Here is a 25,853-nt window from a genome sequence, read left to right as displayed (position 1 = left end):
TTACGAAACGAGTGGACTTTCTCTGGTATCTGACAGAGCGAAAGCTCAAATAATATATGCCCAAATATGGGCATTGACGTTTCTATGCATATGCATCAACAACATGTTCTTTCTGTTGCGTGTACAAACCTGACAGCACCAAGGCTCAAAATCTTTATTTTAGAATTCCTGCAACTTTTGGTATTTCAGGCGCATTGTAGTTCGTACGCGGGACAACTGTAAGAAAACATAAAAAAGTCAAACAGTGCGGCCCTTTGAATCTTGGACCACCGGCCACTCGCACCGCCGGGATCATGGCTGTTCAATTAAAATGGCCTGGGCCCACTTGCACAGAACAATCTTAGTTACAATCGATCTTAGGCGGCTACAATCAACTTTACAATCACCCTACAATTGTCCTATTCCACTTGCACAAACCGATCTTAGCGCGATTGTAAGACGGCTTGGATTTAAGATCGCGATCTTAACTAAGATCGAACTCTTCAGCGGTGGAGGTAAAAAAACCTGTCACGCGTCATTCGCTACGGTATAGAGTTATCTCCCTTGCAGCGGCAGACGATACATTGTTCTATATTGTAAACCTGTCAGTGTCAGTCATAATGTCATCAGACAAGAGATGCCGAAGAAGCAATTTCTCCGAGCAAGAGCTTACTGTGCTCACCGACGAAGTATCAGCCAACCACGATGTCTTGTTCGCCCCATTTTCCCCGATTGTGACGAATAAGCGAAAGACGGACCTATGGGAAATCATCGCCGAGAAGTAAGAACATTGTACCAATTTGAAATACCGTATATATACTAATGGAAACTGAAACATTTATGTATAACACGAAACAGCTGGGTCATATTTCTACAGGTCTTTGTGCAGTAGTTTTCATCAGAGACCATATAATAATATTATATGGTCTCTGTTTTCATGAAATTGGATATTTTTAATAGAAGACCCCGTAACACTTGCCACTTCGTTACACTACCATGTTTAATTTTATGTTCAGGGTCAGTGCCGTCGGCTCGAGCAAACGGAATGGATCCGATGTTAGAAAGAAATGGAACGAACTCAAGTAAGTTACAATTAAACATTGATTATGATGTATTAATATATTGACACTGCGTATACAATGTAATTTGCTGGTATACCCGTATTGTCGTGATTAACTATATATGTGTTTCAAGAGTAATGGTGTGGCAACAATTGTGCGAAGATTCACTATTAAGTGCAGAGTCCGGTACAGAACATGTCTTGATATAATAAAACTATTATAATTCTATAAATTAGAATTAAGTCATTTTACAAAGAAAAATGCAATAATGTCACTTTCCATATTGAAGTAATGTGATATATTTCTGTCACACAAAATACACAAAAATCACCTATGAGCTCATACATTTGACATTTTATTCAGACACCAGTTGTAAATAAACATCAGAAATAACTGCCTGATTTGAGTACATGTAAGGCAGTAAATATCTTTGTTAAGCACCCAAAATAATTTTTTTAAACATGAACAAAAAGGTGTTTTTAAGTATGTGCATATGTATGTATTAAGAACCTAATATTGACAAGATTGGTGATAATACAGATGTCAAATAAGGAAGAAGGAACAAACAAGAAAGAGGGAGCTGAGCAAAACAGGAGGAGGCCCTGCTCCAAACCCACTTTCCAATTTGGAAAATAAGGTATATGTCCATATTTTTTATATACACTATAAAAGCATGGTAATGAATTTTTAGGTTTGATCAAAGAATAACATGATAACAATAGTGCAAATATGTCAAGGCCAGTAAAATGCTGGTTGATATTAATATGTTTTTAAAGCTTCCTACATCCATTCAAAAATTAAGAAAATAGCCTTGTGCAATGATTTTATGATTGGAAAATATTCATTTATTTCAGATAAAAATTAATCCCTGCTGATTGCAATATTACATCAATTTATATTTTTAGGTTATATGCTTGATACCTACCTGCCAGATTGATGGTATTCCTGGTGGCCTTGAGAGTGGTTTGTGTGGCGGTAAGTTCAAATATATTTTAACTGTTTCATTGAAACAACTGGATACTCACATCAAAATAACCCAATTAACATCTTATGTAAATCATTAATTGTTGCCCAATTTCTTGTTGTGAATAACATGTTTAAAGTTTTATTTTCTTGTAGATGTCCCTGGCACCTTTGATGTCCCTGACTGTCAGGACCCTATTCAGATAGAAAGCTCTCAATCAGTGGTAGCTTCACCCACAGGTGATTTTTTTTTAAAATCAGCATATTATACTTACATTGTACATTTCATTTTGTTCAGTATTGTAACATACCGAATTGTTTTTTCTTATTTGTTGAGGACAATATATATTTTCTGAACAGTACTCATTTCTTGCTGATCAATGTTTATGCTTCTGTCCATAAAAGTACTGATGTTTCTTCATGTTATAGGAGTCATAATGAAGACAGCAGTTAAGAGAATAGCCGCAGGTACCGTAAACCGATATTATGTTTGTTTAACATTTCCATTTTCACAATTGTATTTATGTAATGATTCTCTATGAACAATTTTAATGTAGTATTTTATTACAGTAGTGAGATATATCAGCAACTTTTAATTGCATTGTCTGTATTATAACAACAATTACTTAAATGGATTCTTAATTTCTTGTATTAAATAGTAAAATCTCCAAAGTTCCAAACCGTTGTGGATCTTGAGAGAGAGAAACTACAGGTGCTGCACGAGATGTTGGACATTGAGAGGAAGAGACTGGCCATTGAAGAGAGGCGACAGGCTGTTGAAGAAAAGAGATTGGCCATTGATGAGGAGATGTTTATTTTGATGAAAAACAAATCCCTAAGTTCCCCTTTCACATTGTCACCCATAATTAAGTTCACTTAGATTTCAGATTAGATACATTTATTATGTAACAATAAAATCAATATATCTTTTCATGATGTTATTTAATGCATATTAGCAGTTAAACCTGTAACTATATACTGGTTTCAATTGTTAATAAAGCCAGATATTAGATACCCTAGAAAAGTTACAATACGGTATGTTAAATCCAAGTGCACGCCATGGTAAGATTAACTGGTCTTCGAAGTTGAAGTCTTTGTTACTGGTATAACGCTCTCTTTTTGAATATGTATGGGGAGCTCAAATTTTTTAAAAAAGACTTGTTTATTTCAGAATGTTTTGAGATGTAAATGTGCTTTTGAACAGGCATTTTTCATTGTGACAAAATTCTGAAACACAAATATATTTCTTGCTATGTTCATTTATCATGCCAATAATCTTAGGATATTACCATACTATTTCTTAAATTTGTTCTGTACATCTCATTTTTCCTGAGCACAGTGTGACCAATTGAATGCTGTGAATTTGGGCTGATGGCCTACATTACTTCAAAATATACAAAATATAATGATGTCATCTCTTCTTGTTATTTCACTCGTGTGTGTGTGTGTGTGTGTGTGTGTGTGTGTGTGTGTGTGTGTGTGTGTGAATATATAAATGTAAATAGACAATACAGCACCTCATCACTACATAAACAATAAATGTTGATATTATGGTGCAACATTTCCTGTCATCTTTTTTTTAACAGAGTTGTCTTTATCATCTATAAGAATCAAATACATCATATTCAAGTACTGTAACAAGACTACTTTATGATGTACATTTGGAAATGTGTGATTATGACATTTATGCAAATTTGTTCTGGATTAACTCCTTCCTCATCCTGTGGCCATCATTCAGAGGTCCCTGATAAGTGTAATTCATTTCTGGGACAGTTTCTTCCTCCAGAGCAGGTGGATTGGCCAGCCGAGATTCTACACAGAAATTATGTAGCTTAAATGCTACCATTATAATTTGTGCACATTTTTGGGGGGTAAATTGAAGGCACCCGGATGATTTGTGTAGGCATCTGAAAGTAATTCATATTTGGAAATTAATACAATGGTATCTACATAATTTAGAAGTTGGAATTACGACATTTCAAGGCCAAACAAATCAGCAAAATTTAAAGTGTCATATAAAGTAATTCAATGAATCTCTTCCTCTTCAAAAATTGAATAAATCTAGTCAAGTCAAGTCATTGTAGACATAATAGGAGGTTTTAAATAGTTGTTTTTCCATATATGATATATGAGAGCTGAATGATATAATTCCACTAAAAACTGTAAATTTTTATTCACTTACCTGAATCTTGATTTCAAAACACCAAATGCCCTTTCAATGGTGTTTCTGGTCTTCATGTGGGCACCGTTATACCTTTGTTGTAGCCTTGTATTAGCATCACCTACTGGTGTTAGGAGCCAGGGCCTGCATGCATATCTATATGAAGATGAAAAACGTACACTACATTGATATTTTGGTTAATAATACATGTTTAAAACTTAAAAGTTACTTGTGATTGAAGTTGCTTGTTTGAGATGTGTAAGCTTGAAATTAATGGTGAATGTGTTCTGCTAGGTAAGTGAGTCACTTATTAATTTTGTGATTTGTTTTTATCTTTAAAATGATGAAAAAAGGAATTATTACCCAGAATCTCCTAAAAGCCATCCATTTGGTGGAGAGGACTCAAATGTCTGTCCCAAAAGGCTGTTGGCCAGTATCATAGAGTCATGGCTTCCTCCAGGCCACCTTGCAACAACATTGGTGAACCTGAATGACATGTTTGAGAATTAAAATCAGTGTAATGAAAAACAGTATTATTAAGATAAGAGGATTTAAGTAATAATCCTGGGTATATTTGAACCACCACCCCCTTCCTTCCTTTATCAGTTATGCCAGTTATAACTTACATAGTACTCACAGAAATCTTTATTTCATATTCAATGTTTAAAAATAGGCATTTGTTTTACTCACTTGGTACCAGAAAAAAAGTTATTTATCTCATAAAACTATAGAATTAAATGACATGGAACAATATACAAAGGCTGTATATAAATATATATCACTCGAAGATGTAATTGTCTGTGATGGAAATAATTTTCATTTTATGATGCCCCCTCTGTTGTTGTATTTAACCTATACTTTCATAATGTTCACATTTTCATATATTATAGCACTAAATAAAAACAACTTCGTGAAATACACCCAATGTGATAATTTTGTTTTCTCTAACATAAATTATATATTGTTCATTTTACAGGCGCTTCAAATAATTAGTGTGTTCCTATGATTTATTGTGAGATATAGAAATAGCCTTATAGTTACATTGGTGCAAACAAGATGCGATTATTTATTCTTTTCAAAAGGACTGAATATGGTCATGTCAAAGTGATAAGCAAGGACATTCGTTAATATATTTATCAAAAACACGATAAACTGAAATATTATCTATCCTCAATCGTGCCTCTTGTGGCGACCCATTGAAGGCCCCTGTCCTCTGATTGGCCGATGCTAATGTAAACACTGATCAGCTGTGTTTCGTGGTAAAACGAAGGAAAATGTCAACTTTTATTGCCACGCATTATGTTAGTATCTGTTAGCATGTGCGTGGACTACTATAATGATGCTTTTTGTTTTATTTGAATGAAAATGTGTTCTTACCGAAGATTCGCATCACAAACGGCTTGTACGTTGATGGCATGAAACCCCTTCCTGCACACGAATGCCGATTCGTCATCCCCGCTAGGTCTTTTTATGGGTATAAGGGTACCATCAATGGCACCTATTACCCGCGGCATCTCCGCGATCTTGTGGAAGCCACACATAACGGTAGGAAAGGACGCAGGTTCTGGGAATTGGACGTTCTCCAACACGGTGCTCAGGGCAGATACAGTTCTGTGAAATGCCCTCGACACACTGGACTGGTGCACACCGTGCAGATCACCCATCTCGAGCAAGAAACCACCCTTACTTAAAAAACGCAATGTAACAAGAAACTGTGTCTCTGGCGTTAGGGCATACGAACGTTTTGTGGGGTGTTCTATTAATGGTCGGACTTTGTCCAATAACTGGAACAAGGACGAACGAGGCATTCTGTATCGCGCATACAGCTCGTCGTCACTTAGAATTTCGAGTTGCATGGTTCTATCTCTAAATACCCGTTCTCTCCTAATAAAACTGTCATATTCTTCGCAATATAGCACCGTAGACGCCATCTTGGACGATTGTAAGGACTTAAGATTGGTCCGGACCAATTGTAAGTTTCGATTGTAGCTTACAATGATCTTAGCCTACAATCGCTTTGTGCAAGTGGATGACGATTGTAGCCGAAGCCTAAGATCGCGATCTTAAGGATTTACAATAATTGTAGCGCTAAGATCGCTTTGTGCAAGAGGACCCAGATCATCTACACTGGGCGACGCAATTTTATTTGAAGCAGTAGTATACATGATGGGGATCCTGGCTCACCACCACCTGAACCATTCCCGGACCCTATCAATGCCTCTATGGGGGTCTTAAGTTTATGTGAATTATATGATGACTATCCATATGTATCGAGGAAACCTGAAGCTAAATTGTAATGAAAATATTCTCTATTATTATTCTTACTCGTAAGCATACCATTATTTTGGACATAGTTACATTCAACAGTTTTACTTAGTTCTTTGTTCATTTTACTACGGGACCTTTCTCGTCTTCACATAGAAAGAAACAACTGATAAGCGTATTTGGATGGCTTGTTATCCGTGATAAAATATACACCTTGTGGTAATTCTCGCCATTTGATAATTTTATCCCGGAGCATAAATGCTTCGAGAGCTTTTTCAAGTTCTTTTTTTGTTTGCTTGTAATTGTCCATTGATATACACTTATATAAATATTAATCTAAATGGAACTATTAAAGAAACATCAATATTGATTAATAATGGATAAAATTTCATATAGCCAGCGAGGATATTGAAAAGGTATGGCAGCAATACAAAAGCCGCAGCAGCTAAAGTATCTAAAAATGTTGCCAAGGATTGGTTAAAGAAACAAGCAATATGCGTTATGTACCAAGGAAAAGGTTTGAATATATAGTTGCTTGTGGTGGGCTTGGACGTTATTCACTTAAAGTCAATCAAAATGTTCGTATTGTCAAATATTGGCTGCGACTTGTATCTAAAAAAACTAATATGATCCTTAATCATGCTTATTCATATCAATACAATCTGACAGAAAGGAATAAGTTGTTGGGCATTAAAAGCAAAACATTATGCTTTTGGCCATGTTTGGGATAGTCAAAGAGTAAATCATATTGGTTTTATTAATAACTTTAAGATAAGATGTATTGATATAGGTAACCAACAGAGGTCTAGCAGTTTAAAACTTACTCAAAACTTTCTTTATATTTTTGTATTAAGCAATATAATGTATTTGAAAATTATCTAGATTGTATTCCAGTAAGTGCCTATCGTATTGATTTGAGTAAATTTAGATGTTCTGGTCAAACTTTGCCATTGGAGATGAAAGGAAGTACAATATACCTAGAGCTAAGAGACTATGCCTATTTTGTGTAAGACCTTTAGTGGAATCTGATTATCATTTTTGTTTACAATGTCCATACTATGACAGTTTTAGACGTAATGTTCTACCTTATTATTTTTACACAAATGTAACTTTTGATAAATTTGTAACTCTCTGTACATCTAAAACCATATGCATAATTAATACTTTAGCTACATTTATATTTCTTGCTTTTAAAAGCGTAATAACTTTCTCATTGGCGCTGACATTGTCTAATTTTTATATCATGTATTGTATAATGGGCTGGTGGCCCCTTTACTGAAATAAAGCTCTCTCTCACCCTGGCAGTTGATACACCCCTATTTGAGTAAACCAGTGTTACACGGGTAGATTGTTAAACGATAGAACGCTTCACAATAACATGATCATAAGAACTATCTCACAGATACGAAGACATCTCTATTGGTAACTTTGTCGAAAATAGTCAATTATTATTGTTCACAAAGTCAATTCGACTACAATAAAAATATTGGACATCTTTGGGTTAGTGGTTAACGCTGTAACTAAATCAAATACTTTCTGGTAATCCAGGATAAGGTGAACCAACTCACAAAACGCGTTTGAGACAGAGGCGGTTCACAGAATATGGGCAAATACCTTTTTGTTACAGATAGAGAGTATGTACGTGCAAGCTATGACGATGAAATTGACTACACTCACGTGTACACACGTACTGATTATGAGACTATAAAGAGGTCGGTGTGACAAGCTGATACAGAAACCGCAACCGAATGTAAAGACTAGTGCTATGAATATCCAGTTATCTCAATATAAATCCAGTTAGCAATATCACGTTTACAGTATGCTGAAGCCCATAAAAATCACATGGTATTAATGAAGGAGTATGTCATTGAGTCAACTATCAAACTTCAAGGTTTCAACCTTCATTAGACCGCCTCCGTGGTCTAGTGGTAGAGCGTCCGCCCGGAGAGGGGAAGGTCCGGGGTTTGATCCCCGACCGCGTCACACCAAACGACGTTAAAAGATGGTACTTGTTGTCACCCTGTCTGGCGCTCGGCATTAAGGGGCTAAAACAAGGACTAGTCGGCTCGGAGTCGGTATCTGAGTGGGGTATTCATGTTAACTTGCAGCATGGTATTTCAGTGAGCTAGCACTATAAATCGGCATCAGTCCAGAGTAGTACAAGCAGCCACACAAACACACACACGTGCATGCACGTTGCTATATAAGTGCAATAATCCTGGACGCGACGTTAAACCCCATTTCACCTCCCCTCAACCTTCATTATCATTTGATGAATGACATGACACTACTCAGTATTGCTCTCCTGGGTAAAAAAAAGTATTCCATTTGTTCAGCAAATGAATTCCCTTCATTGTAACGAGATTGTTGTTATCTATGCAAAATTGCTGTCCCCATTTTCAGAGTCAGCACGTTCTATTATGTTCTATGGAACTCGCCACTAGAACTCGTTGTTCGTCGAGACAGGACACGCATATATCCGGCTACTTGTCACGGACCACCCGCTACTCCTTTCTTCACAACGGTACGCGCCAGTGGGCGGATATATCTTGGTTTACCAATAGTATACCAGCCGAGTATTGTCTGAAATGGTTGTAGCCGTAAACACCATGAGTATCTGAAGATTTTGTATTGCATTCATTACGAATTTTCAAGGTGTTCAATGTTATATCATAATGTGCATGGAATCAAAAGTGATCATGTTTTTTACTGATAAATCACCTTGAAAAACACCATCAACTTGTCTATGTAAGTCTTACTATTTGATCAACTCTTTTGATACTCTCTAGTTGGAACACGTCATACTGTAAAATGAAACTTACTGTTTCATTCTTTTCTCTGTACCCGAACAACAGTAGCCGTTTTCCACCAGAAACAGTGACATGTAATGAGATTTATGTACTATACTAGATAAATCACCTTGAATAAATGAATGAATGTGTTCCTTTTCCTTTTACAAGTTGATATCACGCACAATGACAGTTGCATGACATGTGCAAGAAAGAGCGTTTGGGTGTTGTCAGAAAGCACGATCTGTTAACCCACTGAGATACTTTAGAATGCGTCAACCTGACAGTCACCTCGGTGTAAGCATAGCGAGTTTGAAACAAACTTATTTTACATCATGCTACAAGTGTCTATGGATGTTTACTATGTAATGTTATACATTATTGATTGCATGTCATGGTACCCCGACGGCGAGGGACGTTGCTGGATTGTCTGGTCCACACTCAATGACTTTCAGACCGCATCATATAGCTGAAATATTGCTGTGTATGGCGTTAATCTTAGAGACAAAACCAGTCAATACTTTATTCACACTTGCACCAACTCATGAATCACTTAATTCAGAAACAATTTACACTGAATGATAGATAACAGTGTATGGGTAGAATGACTACGAATATACTTTAAACAAGCGGTATAGGTACAGAGACTGTTTCATAACTTGTATCAGCATTTAGACTGTGAAACGTGGTATTCGTGTGTTTATTTCCAGTTCTGTGGTCACAGTTTGTCGGTTTGGCTGAACAGAGATTCATCTGTAAATATTATATAATAGTTCCTTTGAATCTGCATCATATAGACACACACTATGCAAACGGTTTGACAACAGGTGACATGCTGGTCCTGTATATTTCATAACCGTTATTTAGCAATCTCATCAGGCTCTAACCGATAATAATAAATGAATGATTAAGCCGGAGATTATACCCCGCTTAGAGCATTTCTGTCAATATTTCAACTCTGCCACGGCTTCAAACTGTGAGTGAGGATGGTTTTACGCCGCTTTTAGCAATATTCCAGCAATATCATGTCGGGGGACACCAAAAATGGACATTGTACCCATGTCGGGAATCGAACACGGGTCTTCGGCGTGACGAGCTAACACTTTAACCACTAGGCTACCCGACCGCCCCCACGGCTTCAAATAACTTTTAACGATCTATTCATATAAGTTTCACAGCCAGTGTGCCCATGTATGGGATTCGACGTCACAGGACAAAACATTTTTCAAATATTATGTTCTTGAGATTTGCTATATGTGGCCTAAGTGAAAAAGATATTTCGGTAAAGGAAAACTATATATGAAAAAAGACAAAACATATATTCACAGGATACACACGCTATACCACCCTGCACTCTAATCACACACACTGTGTCATTATTGTATCTACATAAATTGACAATCAGTAGCCTATACTGTTTTTCGAATATGGTTACCATGGGGCGAGGATTATGATTTTACAATGTTCCAGCAAGGGACTCCAGGAATGGGACTCCCACATTGTACCCATATATGGAATGGAACCTGGGTTTCGGCATGACGAGCAAGAAAGATCTGTTTTGAAAGATGACATTTCAAAGTTTTTTTTCCTGTTTGCAAAACAATGTTTTCAATTCATATTCCTTGAAAAACGACAATCATTTCAAGTGGACGATCGTTGACAAGCTTATATATGGTGTGTTACATTCACTTTTTAAATATTTCCTTAAATGAGATAAATATGAAACAGGATCACTCACAGAATAATCAACATCAAATTGGAAAACATTTACTCAGTCCAACGGGTGGTCGCATCGTAGTCCAATGTCCGCAACATGAAGGTTTTGAAACTTACTTATGAACATTTAACTAAAAACTACAAAATGAAACTTCACACAAACACACCACAGAGTAAAGACTTCATTCTGTCGTCCATGGCCTCTACGTTACCTCAGCTATAGACAGACTTGCTGACATTACCGACTTAGTATCAGGACTTCGATGAAGATATCGGAGGAACACAAGCCTAGCGAGTACGAGTCCATTGACGTAATTGAATATCACAACACTGACGGCATCAAACCAGCCCCTGTTTATCAGGCGAGGAAAGCCAATCAGAAGCCATGAATGCATTGTTTGAACCAACCCTGTTTATCATTATTTTGAAGTAAGGATTTGAAGGATTTGAGGTTTGACTTATGTTTTCGGTTCATTTAGGAGATGAACATTTTTTTCAAATTTGAGGTTTTATTGAGTAACCAATTAAAACATGACCCGTGGGACAATAAATAAGAAGAAATCAGCATTGCTAGTGATTTCAAATGCAATCAATTTGCATCTAGGAAACAGAAAGGTACCAGTGTGTAAGGAAGCCGTAATGTCATCACTGACATTGAACAGATATTAACAAAACAAATTTCGTTAATTTCAGCCTACGTTTAAGTATAAGAAGACAATTCTTTTTCTCGTTCCAAAATTTACCAGTGTGATACTGAACATCACAGGTGGATTCAGCACGTCCCTCCTGTTCCTTCTCCGGATCTTCTTACGAAGAGAAGAGAAGATAGAGAGATGGTCGCTGTTCAAATCACATCAAGAGGGTTTTCTGCACTGCAGGTATTTTGCGTTTGAGCGTGATCATGGTTTATGCCGCTTTGTGTAAAAGTTCTGGAACAGCATTGCGGGAACATCATAAATGGGCTTCACTCATTGTACCCTTGTGGTGAATTGAACCCAGGTCTTCGGATTGAGGAGCGACCCATTCAACCATAGTCACCAACATATATCTGTCTGTTCTCGACATATTTTAAAGTGCATAACAGGCATAATATGTCTAGATAGAAACAACATAGTGTTATGATATTGCATTTAGTCTCAAACCTTATGTTGCACATCTGTAGTGAGTTTCACCTGCTTCGTGTGCGCCGCTTATGTCTTAATATATAATGCATTCAAACTTTTTATTAAGGATACGTTTTACCTTAGGCATAAGCTGGGCATTTAATAGCTTGACCAGCAACGTACAGCGTGACTGACGCCATTTCTCTCAAATACGAAACAACGGAGATATCTCCCGTTTGAAATTAGAGTCACCTCCCTTTCCCAATATGAACCAATGATAAGGCGGTTTCGCCGTAACACTAACCCACATGTGCTTTAAGACGGCGTCTGGTGTATCTTAAAGAGGAGTATCACAAACACACATGTGCCTTGAGACGGCGGCGTGTGTATCTTTAAGAGGAATAACACTAACCCACATATGCTTTAAGACGGCGTCTGGTGTATCTTAAAGAGGAGTATCACAAACCCACATGTGCCTTGAGACGGCGGCGTGTGTATCTTAAAGAGGAGTAACACTAAACCACATGTGCCTTGAGACGGTGGCATGTGTATCTTAAAGAGGAGTAACACTAACCCACATGTGCCTTAAGACGGCGGCGAGTGTATCTTAAAGGGGAGTAACACTAACCCACATGTGCCTTGAGACGGCGGGGTGTGTATCTTAAAGGAGAGTAACACTAACCCACATGTGCCTTAAAACGGCGGGGTGTGTATCTTAAAGAAGAGTAACACTAACCCACACGTGCCTTAAGACGGCGGCGTGTGTATCTTAAAGGAGAGTAACACTAACCCACATGTGCCTTAAGAAGGCGTCTGGTGTATCTTAAAGAAGAGTAACACTAACCCACACGTGCCTTAAGACGGCGGGGTGTGTATCTTAAAGGAGAGTAACACTAACCCACACGTGCCTTAAGACGGCGGGGTGTGTATCTTTAAGAGGAATAACACTAACCCACATGTGCTTTAAGACGGCGTCTGGTGTATCTTAAAGGAGAGTAACACTAACCCACATGTGCCTTAAGACGGCGGGGTGTGTATCTTAAAGAAGAGTAACACTAACCCACATGTGCCTTAAGACGGCGGGGTGTGTATCTTAAAGAAGAGTAACACTGGCGAAACCGCATTATCGGTGTTTCGAGAAGGGAGCTAACTCCGTTTGCCTTATCGAAAGTTCGATGTGGGCCCACGTTCGAAACTAAACGCACGGGTATATTTTTAAGAGGAGTAACGCCAATCTGTCTTGGCCTTGAGTCGGATGTATCTTAAAGATTCATAACACCAACCTACTTGTGACGGCGGCGGGTGTATCTTATAGGGGCATAATGTTAACCTACTTGGGCCTTAAGGCGACAGCGGGTGTATCTTAAAGAGGAGTAATGCCAACCGATATGGGCCTTGAGTCGGGTGTATCTTAAAGATTCATAACACTAACCTACTTGTGACGGCGGCGGGTGTATCTTATAGAGGCATAATGTTAACCTACTTGGGCCTTAAGGCGGCAGCGGGTGTATCTTAAAGAGGAGTAACGCCAACCTATCTGGCCCTTGAATCGGGTGTATCTTAAAGAATCATAACACCAACCTACGTGTGACGGCGGCGGGTGTATCTTATAGAGGCAAAACGTTAACCTACTTGGGCCTTAAGACCGCGGCGTGTGTATCTTAAAGAGGAGTAACGCCAACCTTCTTGTACCTTGAGTCGGCGGTGGGTGTATCTTTTTGAGGCATAACGTAACGTCAACCTACCTGGGCCTTTAGTCGGCGGTGGCCGTGGCGGTGGAGGGCCGGCGCCACCTGGTTGACCATGCGTGTACGACGTGATCAATAAGAACAGAAGCGGAACACAGGACATGACGTAGATTAAGCACGCAGGCGCAGTTGACTTCAACTCTTACTCTCAACTACGTGCTGTGTTAAGCTGTGTTCTCACTGACGCCTTTTAAACCGCCTGAACCTACATGTGACAGGGTTTAACCAATCAAAAATACTCTTGTCGATCTTGTAATTACTAAACATATGTACATGGCCTGCCTTCATGAAAGTTGCTAATGTTGACGGATGTTTTCTTGTCGTGTAGTCGACACACAATGACTCTAACATGCATTTTTGATACACAAAACTTCCACCATGAACACATAGAAACGTGGACATTAACGTCCACATTGATTTCTGAGGTATTTGTTACACGTAACATCCCGTAAGTATTATGTCAATCGTACAGCCGTAAGTGGAAGATAAATATATATATTGAAACCAACCGGACCAGATATCTTATTTTTATAGTGAAGTCCTAGCAAATTTGATTTCAATCCATCAAACACCTCTTTGTCCTCTAGTTCAAATTTTGAGGTCACATCCGTGGTCTTGTGGATAGAGCGTCTGCCAGGAGAGTGGAGTGACGTTAGTTCGATAACAACCTTAACTGCACATTGGCAATGTCACACACACCTTGCGAATGCTATATCTGGGGAGAAATCGGGCACCGGAACATGAATCATACTCCAATGTCATCACAAACAGATATTAGTGCTCACTACCGCTACGCATAGGCCTCTGGACATCCCAGTACAGGTCACGTCAATACGACCTTTCATTTCACCAATGAGAGTGCGTAAGTGAAATTGCCTACCCGTCAGCTTTGGAAGAGTAGCGCTTTTTCTTTTGTTAACAAAAACATAGTCTAATTCAGGTTCGATTATACCACTTGCGGACCAATCAGAATGCGGGATTCTGGATCAGTGGACATAAAAATATGACACGTCCTTATTATCTAGGATATGCTGCACCGTTTGTCACTACTAACATTACAAAACACTTGTTAGTTTGTTGTTTAACACCGCACTCAACACTATTCCAGCTATATGACGGAGGTCTGTAAAAAATCGAGTCTTGACCAGACAATCAAGTGATTTTTATCATGAGCATCAATCCACGCAATTGGGATCGACGACATACATCAACCACATCAGCGAGCCTGACCACCCGATCCCGTTAGTCGCCTTTCACGACAAGAATAATTGCCTGTTACGGCAAGTATGGGTTGCTGAAGACTTATTCTAACCCGGCTCTTCACGGGTCACTAGTATTGATTTGCTTATCCGCTCATTCTGGAGCTGTTTCAACTTCCTCGGTTGGAAACGCCCTTCTCTCCATTTCTAGCTATGGATCAGTTGACCTGGGAAGTATGCCACGAGTTTCACTTATTAATATTTCAATCTTTATTCAGTTGAAAGCCACACGCTAATATAAATAGCCCGCAAGGTGGCGGTGTTTCAGTTTCGAACAGTGACTGGCGATCTAAACACAACCAAATGTCGAGAGGAGCTCGATTACCACTGACTATCAAACTCCGTATCAACTTGAATGGCAAACCTTGGATACCACAACTGGCTCCATAATCAGACATAAGTCGATACAGTTTCTGTAGTTTGATCACAAAAAATGGAATCTGGCGTTTTTGAGTGTCTGCCTTAATTACAGTGGGCGGAGCTTATTTATGGCTGCGCTATTCAGTAGCACAGCACATGGCCATGTGAACAATGTGATGTATTCGTGGTCAAATTACAACGTAGTGTAGGTTTACGGATGAACAGCAGTATAACAACAGTTTGGGAAAACATAACACCAAGGATACAAAAATACGAAATTGACGTTAGTAACATAAGTATTAGCGACTAGATTTTAAAAATATCTACAACCTATTAGGGCTTTTTGTTTAGGGTTTTGGTCACAATATATCACACAATAACCAGATTCAAGTGACAGACATTCTTTTTTTTAAATCGTGTTTACAAATAAAGATTGTGCACAAATGCCTAAATTGGGAGTTTGTTCCGGGGCATTTGTCAGTTCATTTTATGGTCGTTATTGTGAGATTGTTAGTGATTTGGACGACGAATCTTGTGATGACGCCGCCAACAAGGCTGTGCGTATCACTTTGTTGAAAACAATTGACCAGGAAGAAGATTATCGCAGCATTGATTTTATGACAGACGCTCTTCATGGATGGAGGAATTATGAGAGCGACATTGTTGCTTTGAGTTGCGAAACCAAAATATGTGTTCATGCGGAGAGAGATTACATGCATGGCATTCGTAGGTTTTTGGAAAATCTTGAAAATAATGTTTGAGTCCATGTTCACGCACAGATAGAAATACTGCTGTGAACAACTGTTTATCTGACATCGTCTCGAAGTATGTATTGCAAATAATACTTGGCATGCCTAATAAGGCATCAAACAGGAAATTATAATCTGTGTCACGGACCCGCGAAGTTTAGTCTCAAGGCGTGACCATACACTCGAATGTGTATGCTTGTTTGCGCGTGCGTGCGTGTGTGCGTGCTTGCGTGCGTGCGTGCGTGCGTGTGTGTGTGTGTGTGTGTGTGTGGATCAGTGCCAGAGAGTAACCTCTCGAAAGAGTAAAGGGTTAGATAGCTGTGAACATTAAATAAGTGGATCAATGAAAAACAGTCCTGTCCTGCATGTATGTGGCCAATGTGGAAAGGTCATAATCACCGTCAGAAAACATAGATTCACAGAGCATACACCTTGCATTCTAATCAAGCACCCTGTGTTACCATATTATCTACATAAGTTCAGAATCAATGGCACGAAATTGCCTTTTGAAAATGGTTCAGTCTGTCTGCCAGGGTCATAAGAAAAACAATGCAGACGCTTGTTTTATGAAACATTACTCGTCAGGAAATTGAGAAAATATAATGAAATACGATGTCATTAACATACACATGAAATGTCCGAAACTAGAGGTTACTGAGATAATTATTCTTTTAACAGTTTAAACATTCTCAGTGTATGAAATATTGTCATTATTCAATTCTAATCCCGAAGTCAGATTACGAATACAGCGGCTGCAAACGGATACAATTTCCGCAACAAGAAGTAACACTAGCTGTGAAACTTACTTATGAATATTTAACTAAAAACTACAAAACGAAACTGTCGCGAAACACAATGTTGTGTAACGATTTCACTTTGTCGTCCATTGCCTCTCTGTTAGATCAGCTACATACGAACTTGCTACAAATAACCTCTATTACTCTGAAATTACCAACAATGTCGGCTGAATTCAGACCAACTTTTCATCAGGAATCCGCTGATGAAATCCTCCCTTCTCATGACGAAGGACAAGAGATCCTGGAAGAAAACAAGCCAAGCGAGTACGAATCCATTGATGAGTCTACTGCTGGTAGTTACGCTAGCACCGACCACAGCAATCCTGTTTCTGTTGAATATAACTACATTGACGATGTCAACCCAGCCTCTGATTATGGGGCTATTGAAGGAAGCCAATCAGAATCTAATGACTATGAATACATTGCTGGAACCAACCCTGCGTATGATTACATTGAAGTAATAACCGAGCCGCGCACGGTAAGAGTTGAAATATTGTTTTTAATGCAAAGGTTTCAAAGTTTATGTGAAGTTTGGCTGTGTGATGTTTTCGTTTCATTTTTGAGATAAATGTTATTTTTATATTTGTGGGTTTTATTGAGTAACCAATGACATAACCCAATAAACAACACAAAAGAAGAAATTAGCATTGTCAGTAATTTCAAAATCCAACGAAAGACATCATAGCCATGGAACAAAATCTAAGAAACAGCGTGTAACAAAGTCATTATGACATCACTGACATTGAACAGAGAGTAACAATATTCCTTCGTTAATTTCAGCTTACATCTAAGTGTAAGAAGACCATTCTGTTTCTCGTTCCCATATTTGCCAGTGTGATAGTGAACATCACAGTTGGGTCCTTAATGCTTCTTCCCCTGCCCCACTTCAGAGGAGTTTCCAGTGGAATCAGATGGACGGTCCTTATCACATTTCGTGTGATTTTTGGACTGGCAGGTAATTGATTTTAAGATAACTGAGTGATTATTGTTTACGTGGCTCTGTGCATTTATTCAGCAATAGCATAGCCGGGAATGTCAGAAATGGGTTTCACCCATTGTACCTGGATGGTGTCTCGAAACCGAGCCTTTGCATTGACGAGCGACTGCTTTAACCATACCATCTAAGATATTTTTACCTTGGTCACCAACGTCATATCGGTGGTTTTTGATTTTGCGTGAGTGTATTTATTCATGACTTACATGCGTATCATGTCCAGATAAAAAAAAAACATATTGTCACATTTTGCATTTAGTCACAAATAGTTTAATTTTACGTTGCACATCTGTCGTGTGTTTCAGCTGCTTTGTGTTCGCCGCTTATGGTCAGATACGGCTTCCGAAAGGTCGCCCTGGGCGGAAGTGTTCTTCACATTTGTTCATCTTGCCTTTCGTCTTTAACAGCCACAGACGATATCTTGGTTATCCTAATTGTCATCATGAGAGGTCTGTCAAAATCTTTAAAATATTTTCAAAGTGAATCTTGCAGAGGTCATTTTTGGTTTCATAAGACATAGGCAACTAAACATACAAGCTATCTTTCATACGAGTACTATTTGCTGAAGACACATTTTTGTACATATTTCAGTAGTGTTTTTAAGGGCAGATACATCCAAACTTTTATACGATGCCTGTATTTTCAAATGCAGTTCGGTGGCCCACTTACTTACTCAAATTCAATTAATTTTTAAAGACAGTAAGTGTAAAATAAGGTATGGAATCTTTTATTGAAAGCAACTTCTACTATCTGCTAATCACTCTTTTTGTTGACAAACCTATAAGTTTTAGATAAAGAATATATTCAAATATTTTAGGCGGTCGACTACAAAACGAGTACGAACGTTATCAATAATTTATCTTGCAATATTTAACCTCGATAAAGGTCTTACAAATTTTTTGTCAGGTATTGCTGTGGGACTTCTTCGGACGATTGGCGTTGTAGCTACCGTGGACCACCTCTACACTCGCCCAGCTCTCGCTCTTGTTATCAGCCACACCAGCTTCACCGTTGGGATTATCATTGGTTTCGTTGTCCACTCTCATACCATGAAAGCGTTTGAGATATCTGCTGTTTTAGGACTTATCGCTGGTAGTTTTCTGCAGAAGAACTCACAGACCCAGCAGAATGCGTCCAAGCTGTTCAAACACCCACCGTTTTATTTCCTCCTCCTGATAACACTTGCTGCGTCTGTGGGTAGGTTTTCAAATGCATTGCTAAACTTGAATCATAGTGAACGGGGAACCCAGTGCTCTGGGGCGCTCCTAAGCGATGTTCACAGCTCTATCCTAATCTGCCACTACCCGCACCTTATTGGTTCGAAAACCAGAATTTCCCCAAACTAGGGTGTCTTGGATGTCTGACCCTGACATTGAACTTGGTATTTCAATTGAATCTAACAAATAACAAGGGTTGATAAATGTAAATATTATTTGTCGTTATTGAATAGAAAACTGTTCTATAATATTAATATATTTTGAATCTGGTCAGTCCCTAATCTTAAGACGTTTTTATACAAATGAGCCAGACCCATCTACTGAGTCATGTAATTCATACTTGTGTGCTACTATTATAAAAGTACTCATGGATTTTTGTCTGTCTTACAGGGTTGTTTATCAGCAAAAGAGTTATGAGCGGCAGTGATTGGTCCATTGTCACTTCCATTGTCATTCACTTTCTTGTGCTGGTTGGACTGGTTATCATCCGAAATTTCCAAAGGGAAAAGCTAAACAAGTCAGCTCTTTTATTGATGGGAATATCGGTTCTTGCTCTCAGCGTTGTCACTATGGCGCTTCGTGGTGCTTTGGCTGTATCCTTCCTGCTTGGAGCGGCTACAGGTGGGTTAACCAATGAGTGTACCTTGTATGTTCAGGCGCCGTAATTCGCCGTGCAGAGTAGTGTCCCTTAGGTGCGCTGTAAATCTGCCCTCGTGGGTTCCTAATAATGTTTTAGGTTTGTCAGCACTGTCCAATGCTCGTGGGTTTCAACTAAGAGATAAAAACCTAACACCTGCATCACTTGGGCTTTCCTCCAATATCAAGCTGACACGCCGTGGTATACCTGGAATACAAAGCGGTGTTAAACCAAACTCATTTACTCACACTCAAGTTTTGTGATTACTCCCTTATGCATTCCTGTGTTTTGTCTGAAGGTAACTGAAGTGATTGAGTATGTTTTTTATGCTGCTTTTAGCAATATTCCTGCAATATCACGGTGGAGGACCCCATAAATGGGCCTCACATTGTTCCCATATGGGGAATGCTTTAACCACTAGGCTACTCTACCGCCCAATGTAGCTGAAGACTTACTGACTTTGTGTTCATTTTGCAGCTCTATCTCAAATAATGCTGCCATTAGCGTTGGTCAACACTACGGGAAGAAGCAACTTGAAACTGGCCCTCCCAGTGCTGGGCTGCTTTGAGGTGATTGGAGGACTTATAGGACTTATCAGCCTCCTCCTCCTGGGTAGGTAGTGTTCTGTGTTACTTCAATTCCATTCACCTAAACACTGTTACACTGTCATCAAACATTACTTAATGTTTTAACTTACGCTTTTGCAGGTTAATGTTTCTGAAATATAGGTCAATATTTATTTTCAAATCCACCTCTTTCAATGACACAAAACATAATGTTTTATTTTACTAAGAAATAAATGTTCACACGTGAAGATGAAGACATATGTCATTCCCATAATTTATGAACTAACTCGACGCAAAAAGGTTATTTAATTAAAGGGTCAAAAGCCATATAATTTCTTGTGTCAATTGGCAACGTGTATAATACTATTTTTCAAATATCGCGACAATTATTTGATGATGATTTACACATATGCATGTAGATTCCATGTACAAAGTTAATGAATTCACACGAAGGTCATATCAGTACTATCGACTAGAAATGATCACCTTTCTATGAATCCAGTGGATATACGTTGTAACCACGGAGGATAATAATGTCGCGACTGTTTCAGAAAAGTGTTTAACACAAACACCACAAACATGATCACTGTTAGTTAAGCTTTCTATATTTAACATTTCAGGACGTGGTGCCTTGTATATTGGGGGAGCAGTCCTGATCATGGCCGGAGTTTTTGCCATCATTGCATGGGTGCTGATAAAACGCTGGACCCCTCTCGGTGATGAGTCGGAGGAAGAGGACCATGTTGAGAACCATGTTGAGGAGACAGAGGACCATGTTGAGGAGACAGAGGACCATGTTGAGGAGACAGAGGACCAGGTTGAGGAGACACAGGACCATGGTGGGGAGGCAGAGGACCATGTTGAGCAGACAGAGGACCAGGTTGAGGAGACACAGGGCCATGTTGGGGAGGCAGAGGACCATGTTGAGCAGACAGAGGACCAGGTTGAGGAGACAGAGGACCATGTTGAGCAGACAGAGGACCAGGTTGAGGAGACACAGGACCATGTTGGGGAGGCAGAGGACCATGTTGAGCAGACAGAGGACCAGGTTGAGGAGACAGAGGACCAGGTTGAGCAGACAGAGGACCATGTTGAGGAGACACAGGACCATGTTGAGGAGACAGAGGACCATGTTGAGGAGACAGAGGACCAGGTTGAGGAGACACAGGACCATGTTGGGGAGGCAGAGGATCATGTTGAGGAGACTGAGGACCAGGTTGAGGAGACAGAGGACCAGGTTGAGGAGACACAGGACCATGTTGAGGAGACAGGGGACCATGTTGAGCAGACACAGGACAATGTTGAGGAGACAGAGGACCAGGTTGAGGAGACAGAGGACCAGGTTGAGGAGACAGAGGACCAGGTTGAGGAGACACAGGACCAGGTTGAGGAGACACAGGACCAGGTTGAGGAGACAGAGGACCAGATTGAGGAGACAGAGGACCATGTTGGGGAGGCAGAGGATCATGTTGAGGAGACAGAGGACCACGTTGGGGAGACGGAGGACCATGTTGGGGAGGCAGAGGACCATGTTGGGGAGACAGAACACCATGATGAGGAGACAGAGGACCAGGTTGAGGAGACAGAGGACCATGTTGGGGAGGCAGAGGACCATGTTGGGGAGGCAGAGGACACCGGTCAGATGGAGAAAGAGGATCCTGGCAATTGATGGGTCATATCACAGCCCATGATGAAAACAGTACCTGTAATTATATTTTCGTGTTACTACATGTTGTCATTGGTATAGTTTTCAGCGAGAAATTATCTTAAAAGTTAGAGCCAGCTCATTGTGCATCCTACCACTATAACCGCTAGGTGGCGCCTTTGCAAAATACTTATTGTTACATAAAAGTAGATTATGTTGTGCGTTCAGAGATCTTAAGTCAGCGTGCGATTCAGTGTTTAGGACAAGATTATTTTACAAACTCTGGATAGGTACTGTTAATGGTAAAATATTTAGAATACTTAAAAATATATATGAAAATGTTAGATCTTGTATATTTGTTAATGGTGGCTATACAGATTTCTTCCAATGCCAGTAAGGTGTACGACAGGGATGTGAGTTATCTCCCTTTCTGTTTTCATTCTTTGTAAATAATATTGTTGATTTTCTTAATTCAGACGGGCAACGTAATATCCAATTAGGAATGATTTAACTTTTTATTCTAATGTTTGCACATGATATGGTCTTATTCGATAGTACAGTCGTGGGGTTGCAAAGACGCCTCGACAAAATGAAGATTTATTGTCATAAATGGAAATTGTCTATTAATTTATGCAAAAGTAAATTTATTGTCTTTGGACGTCATGGTCGCCTTCGAAGATATGAAAAGTTTTGGTTTGGCACTGACATTATAGAAATTGTTTCTACTTATAAATATTTAGTTGTTCATCTTTCATCATCTGGTAGTTGGTACTTTACACAGAAGACACAAGCAATGCCATCTCCTCGCTTTAAATCAGGCTCAAAGGATTTTATGAAACTTCCTTATGATGTACTTTTACAGATATTTGATGTCAAATTACTACCTGTTCTTCACTACTGCTCAGAGATATGGGGCTTTCGCCCGTCCCAAGATGTTATTAAAGTACATGATAGATTCTGTATATTTTATAACGAATGAAGTTCATCAGGCTGGCCTCTTATTGTTTTCATGATAAGGTAAGACGAAAAACATATAAATATGCCTTAACCGTAGTTGATGTAGCTAGTCGTTACAATGAGGCTGAAACATTGGCATCAAAAGATTCAACCGAAGTAGCTTATGCACTGGGCCGCATATATAAACAAGTAGTTATTTCAAGTAGATCCTGATTACATATGCATTGTATAGCATCGTTCTGACAACAACCACTCAGAAAAACAACAAAATAACGCAATTATTTAACATTACGAAATGCCACGCCTGTCCGAAAATGAGCGTCTGCGAGCCATTGGTATGCTTGAAGCAGGATCGAGTCAAAGTGATGTTGCAAGACGATTTAACGTCCACAGAAACATCATTTGGTGTTTATGGCAACGTTGGCAACAGACAAATGCAGTCAGAGACCATCCTCGGAGTGGCAGGCCATGCGTAAACCAATAATCGACAAGAAAACTGCATTCGAACACACCTACGAAATCGATTCCAGCCAGCAACAGTAACTGCATAAAGCATCCCTGGCCTTCGACGAAAATCTTCACAAACTGTACGTCGTCGCTTCAGATGTGCATGGATTGTCGCCAGAAGACCCGCCAGACGTCCCATTTTGACAGGAAACCACCATGAAACACGTCTACGCTGGACGGCCATGCAGTGGGGACAAGTTCTATTCACTGACGAGTCTCGTTTTCACCACAGCCACAGCGATTGACGGATTCGAGTGTACTGACGTCGATGTGAACGTGACGTCAATCATCAACAAAACAACGTGAATGTCATCCCCTGGCCGGCTCTCTCCCCTGATCTCTCACCAATCGAGCACAAGTGGGATAAGATGGAACGGTACCTTTGACGTCAACCACGTGTTCCACAGACACTCCAGGAACTTCGAAACATGCTCCAGCAGATATGGACAGGACTTTGTGCGACGCCTGGTCAATTTCATGAGACAAAGATGTGTTGCTTGCATTGCAACCAGAGGTGGACACGCACGCTATTGATTTGTAAATTGACATTTTGGCATGTTCATAGGTTTTTTTTATGAAATCACGCATTTGCTGAAGTCAGTAAGGCAAATTAAACCATTTGGACACTCACAGGAGTCTTTTATCTGTTGCAAACCGAAATTGTTTCAGATTTGGTAAAAAACCTAACTTTGCATTAAATCTTATTCAATGTCAGGGGCAGTCGGGCAGCCTAGTGGTTAAAGCGTTCGCTCGTCACGCCGAAGACCCGGGTTCGATTCCCAACATGAGTAAAATGTGTGAAGCCCATTTCTGGTGTCCCCCGCCGTGATATTGCTGGAATATTGCTAAAAGCGGCGTAAAACCACATTCACTCACTCACTTTTCAATGTCACAGAAACTGTTGTTGTTCAGTATATAAACAAAGCACGATGTTGCAATCGGGCGAAGTGAAAAAGTAGCCAAGCTATTGTTGAAAGATTTAACCGGACATTATCAGAACATTTGTTTGGATATCAGTATGGGACTGAAATGAAGTCAGATCGATTAAGATCAACTGAATTGGTAACACGATTATCAGCTGTTGTATCAAGGCTAAATAATGAAGTAACAGTATTAATTGGAGGAAAAAATCCGATGCTATTAAAACGAATCATCAGCACTGCGGGGAGGCAAAGAACAAAAATTTCACGATAGAGTAAGCCTACGCTATTTATACCAGCCCGGTGAACTCGAAGGAGGCCAACGTTGTGCAACCAATCCTATTTTGTCTCTTAAGATATATAACATTACTCGGTTGGTTATGAAAGAAGGCGAGCATTTACTATATTATCTTAAGGATGGGTCGGGCAGGGAATTTGTACGAGAAGAGTTGCTCATTGTTCCAAGCGATGCAGTATTACCTACCTAAGCTATACCTATAGTTACACCATCCTTATCAATCCATCTCATTGTATCTAAGGGGGTAATGATGCCTTGATTATTCTTATCCGACTTTTTTTATAGAATACATCTTAGATCTTAATCCGACATGCTCGGCGAAAGGAGTTCCAGCACATTCATCCTTCATCTTACCGAATACTTTTAAATCACTGTGCTGTGCAATTTATTATGTTTTTGGTAATCACTTGGATTGTACATATCTATTTTTTCCACCATATCTTTATAAACATCCTCGCTTTGTTTATAAAACCTCGCATCTATTGCCGTATTGCTTCTTACGTTCATTGTAGTAAAAGTCATATATTAAGAGTTTGGATAAGTCATGAATACCCATACCAAGGTATACTGGTCTGTTGAATTTGATATTACACTTCCTCATATATAATGCCGCGAAGTCGTTGTCAAATATCTTACTTCTGCTAAAAGCTGACCTGGCTGTAAGTTTCCTAAGGCTTTCTCCCTCATTAGATCTGACCAATTTAACATCAACACACTACCGCAGATGCTCCATAGTGTAACCAAATACTGATCGCTGGTACCTATCTTTCTTAAATCTGTGTTCAGCCTTATATAGGGCTCTATTCAAGGGCTTTGATCAAACTTAAGAACTCTGTGACTTCCGAATCTTCAGCACCGAGGAGAGGCAAAGAACAAAAGCTTCCAGATAGAGTAAGCGTAAGATATTCATACAAGCCCAGTGAACTCGAAGGAGGCCAACATCATGCAACTGATCCGATTTGGTATCTTAAGAGATAGAACATTAGTTAATTTGTTATGAAGGAAGGAAGCCTTATCTATATTATTTGTGTATTTTCTTTAGTTTCATGCCTAATGACAGATATAACTGGATATTTCTATAGTGGGCTAAATATTTTGTCTTATCCATCAACTTTGGTACGAGTTTTTGTACGTTAGCTAACTTAATATTGCCCATCAAGTA

The 25,853-nt window shown here is 39.3% G+C and overlaps 3 protein-coding genes across 3 annotated transcripts; 2 read left to right on the top strand and 1 right to left on the bottom strand.

The window, feature by feature from the left end:
- Nucleotides 1-599: 599 nt before the first annotated feature.
- On the top strand, nt 600-2,883 carry LOC139472605 (myb/SANT-like DNA-binding domain-containing protein 4). The gene is made up of 4 exons (XM_071255066.1): nt 600-760; nt 996-1,061; nt 1,581-1,677; nt 2,677-2,883. The coding sequence occupies exons 1-4, from the start codon at nt 600-602 to the stop codon at nt 2,881-2,883; spliced, it is 531 nt and encodes a 176-aa protein (XP_071111167.1).
- An 804-nt stretch (nt 2,884-3,687) lies between these two features.
- On the bottom strand, nt 3,688-4,661 carry LOC139472909 (putative nuclease HARBI1). The gene is made up of 3 exons (XM_071255376.1): nt 4,528-4,661; nt 4,186-4,320; nt 3,688-3,910 (listed from the first exon to the last, which is right to left on the bottom strand). The coding sequence occupies exons 1-3, from the start codon at nt 4,659-4,661 to the stop codon at nt 3,688-3,690; spliced, it is 492 nt and encodes a 163-aa protein (XP_071111477.1).
- A 12,449-nt stretch (nt 4,662-17,110) lies between these two features.
- On the top strand, nt 17,111-22,033 carry LOC139472603 (uncharacterized). Its single transcript, XM_071255065.1, has 7 exons — nt 17,111-17,428; nt 17,731-17,905; nt 18,250-18,393; nt 18,851-19,141; nt 19,552-19,782; nt 20,276-20,410; nt 20,985-22,033. The coding sequence occupies exons 1-7, from the start codon at nt 17,111-17,113 to the stop codon at nt 22,031-22,033; spliced, it is 2,343 nt and encodes a 780-aa protein (XP_071111166.1).
- The last annotated feature ends 3,820 nt before the right edge of the window (nt 22,034-25,853 follow it).

Source organism: Haliotis cracherodii, unplaced genomic scaffold (assembly GCF_022045235.1).
Source record: "Haliotis cracherodii isolate W230 unplaced genomic scaffold, xgHalCrac1.p SCAF_25, whole genome shotgun sequence".
In the NCBI taxonomy this organism is placed as follows: domain Eukaryota; kingdom Metazoa; phylum Mollusca; class Gastropoda; order Lepetellida; family Haliotidae; genus Haliotis; species Haliotis cracherodii.
This window is presented reverse-complemented; position numbering and strand designations above follow the sequence as displayed.

Bases quoted from the DNA above. Each gene is read 5' to 3' on its own strand.
- LOC139472605 (XM_071255066.1), top strand. From the start codon at position 600: ATGTCATCAGACAAGAGATGCCGAAGAAGCAATTTCTCCGAGCAAGAG. The intron at 1,062-1,580 runs GTAAGTTACAAT...GTGATAATACAG, and splicing joins AAGAAATGGAACGAACTCAA to ATGTCAAATAAGGAAGAAGG. The intron at 1,678-2,676 runs GTATATGTCCAT...AAATCTCCAAAG, and splicing joins TTTCCAATTTGGAAAATAAG to TTCCAAACCGTTGTGGATCT.
- LOC139472909 (XM_071255376.1), bottom strand. From the start codon at position 4,661: ATGTCATTCAGGTTCACCAATGTTGTTGCAAGGTGGCCTGGAGGAAGC. The intron at 4,321-4,527 runs GTAATAATTCCT...ATCTTCATATAG, and splicing joins TGGCTTTTAGGAGATTCTGG to ATATGCATGCAGGCCCTGGC. The intron at 3,911-4,185 runs GTAAGTGAATAA...AATTACTTTCAG, and splicing joins GTTTTGAAATCAAGATTCAG to ATGCCTACACAAATCATCCG.
- LOC139472603 (XM_071255065.1), top strand. From the start codon at position 17,111: ATGTCGGCTGAATTCAGACCAACTTTTCATCAGGAATCCGCTGATGAA. The intron at 17,906-18,249 runs GTAATTGATTTT...CGTGTGTTTCAG, and splicing joins TGTGATTTTTGGACTGGCAG to CTGCTTTGTGTTCGCCGCTT. The intron at 18,394-18,850 runs GTCTGTCAAAAT...ATTTTTTGTCAG, and splicing joins CCTAATTGTCATCATGAGAG to GTATTGCTGTGGGACTTCTT.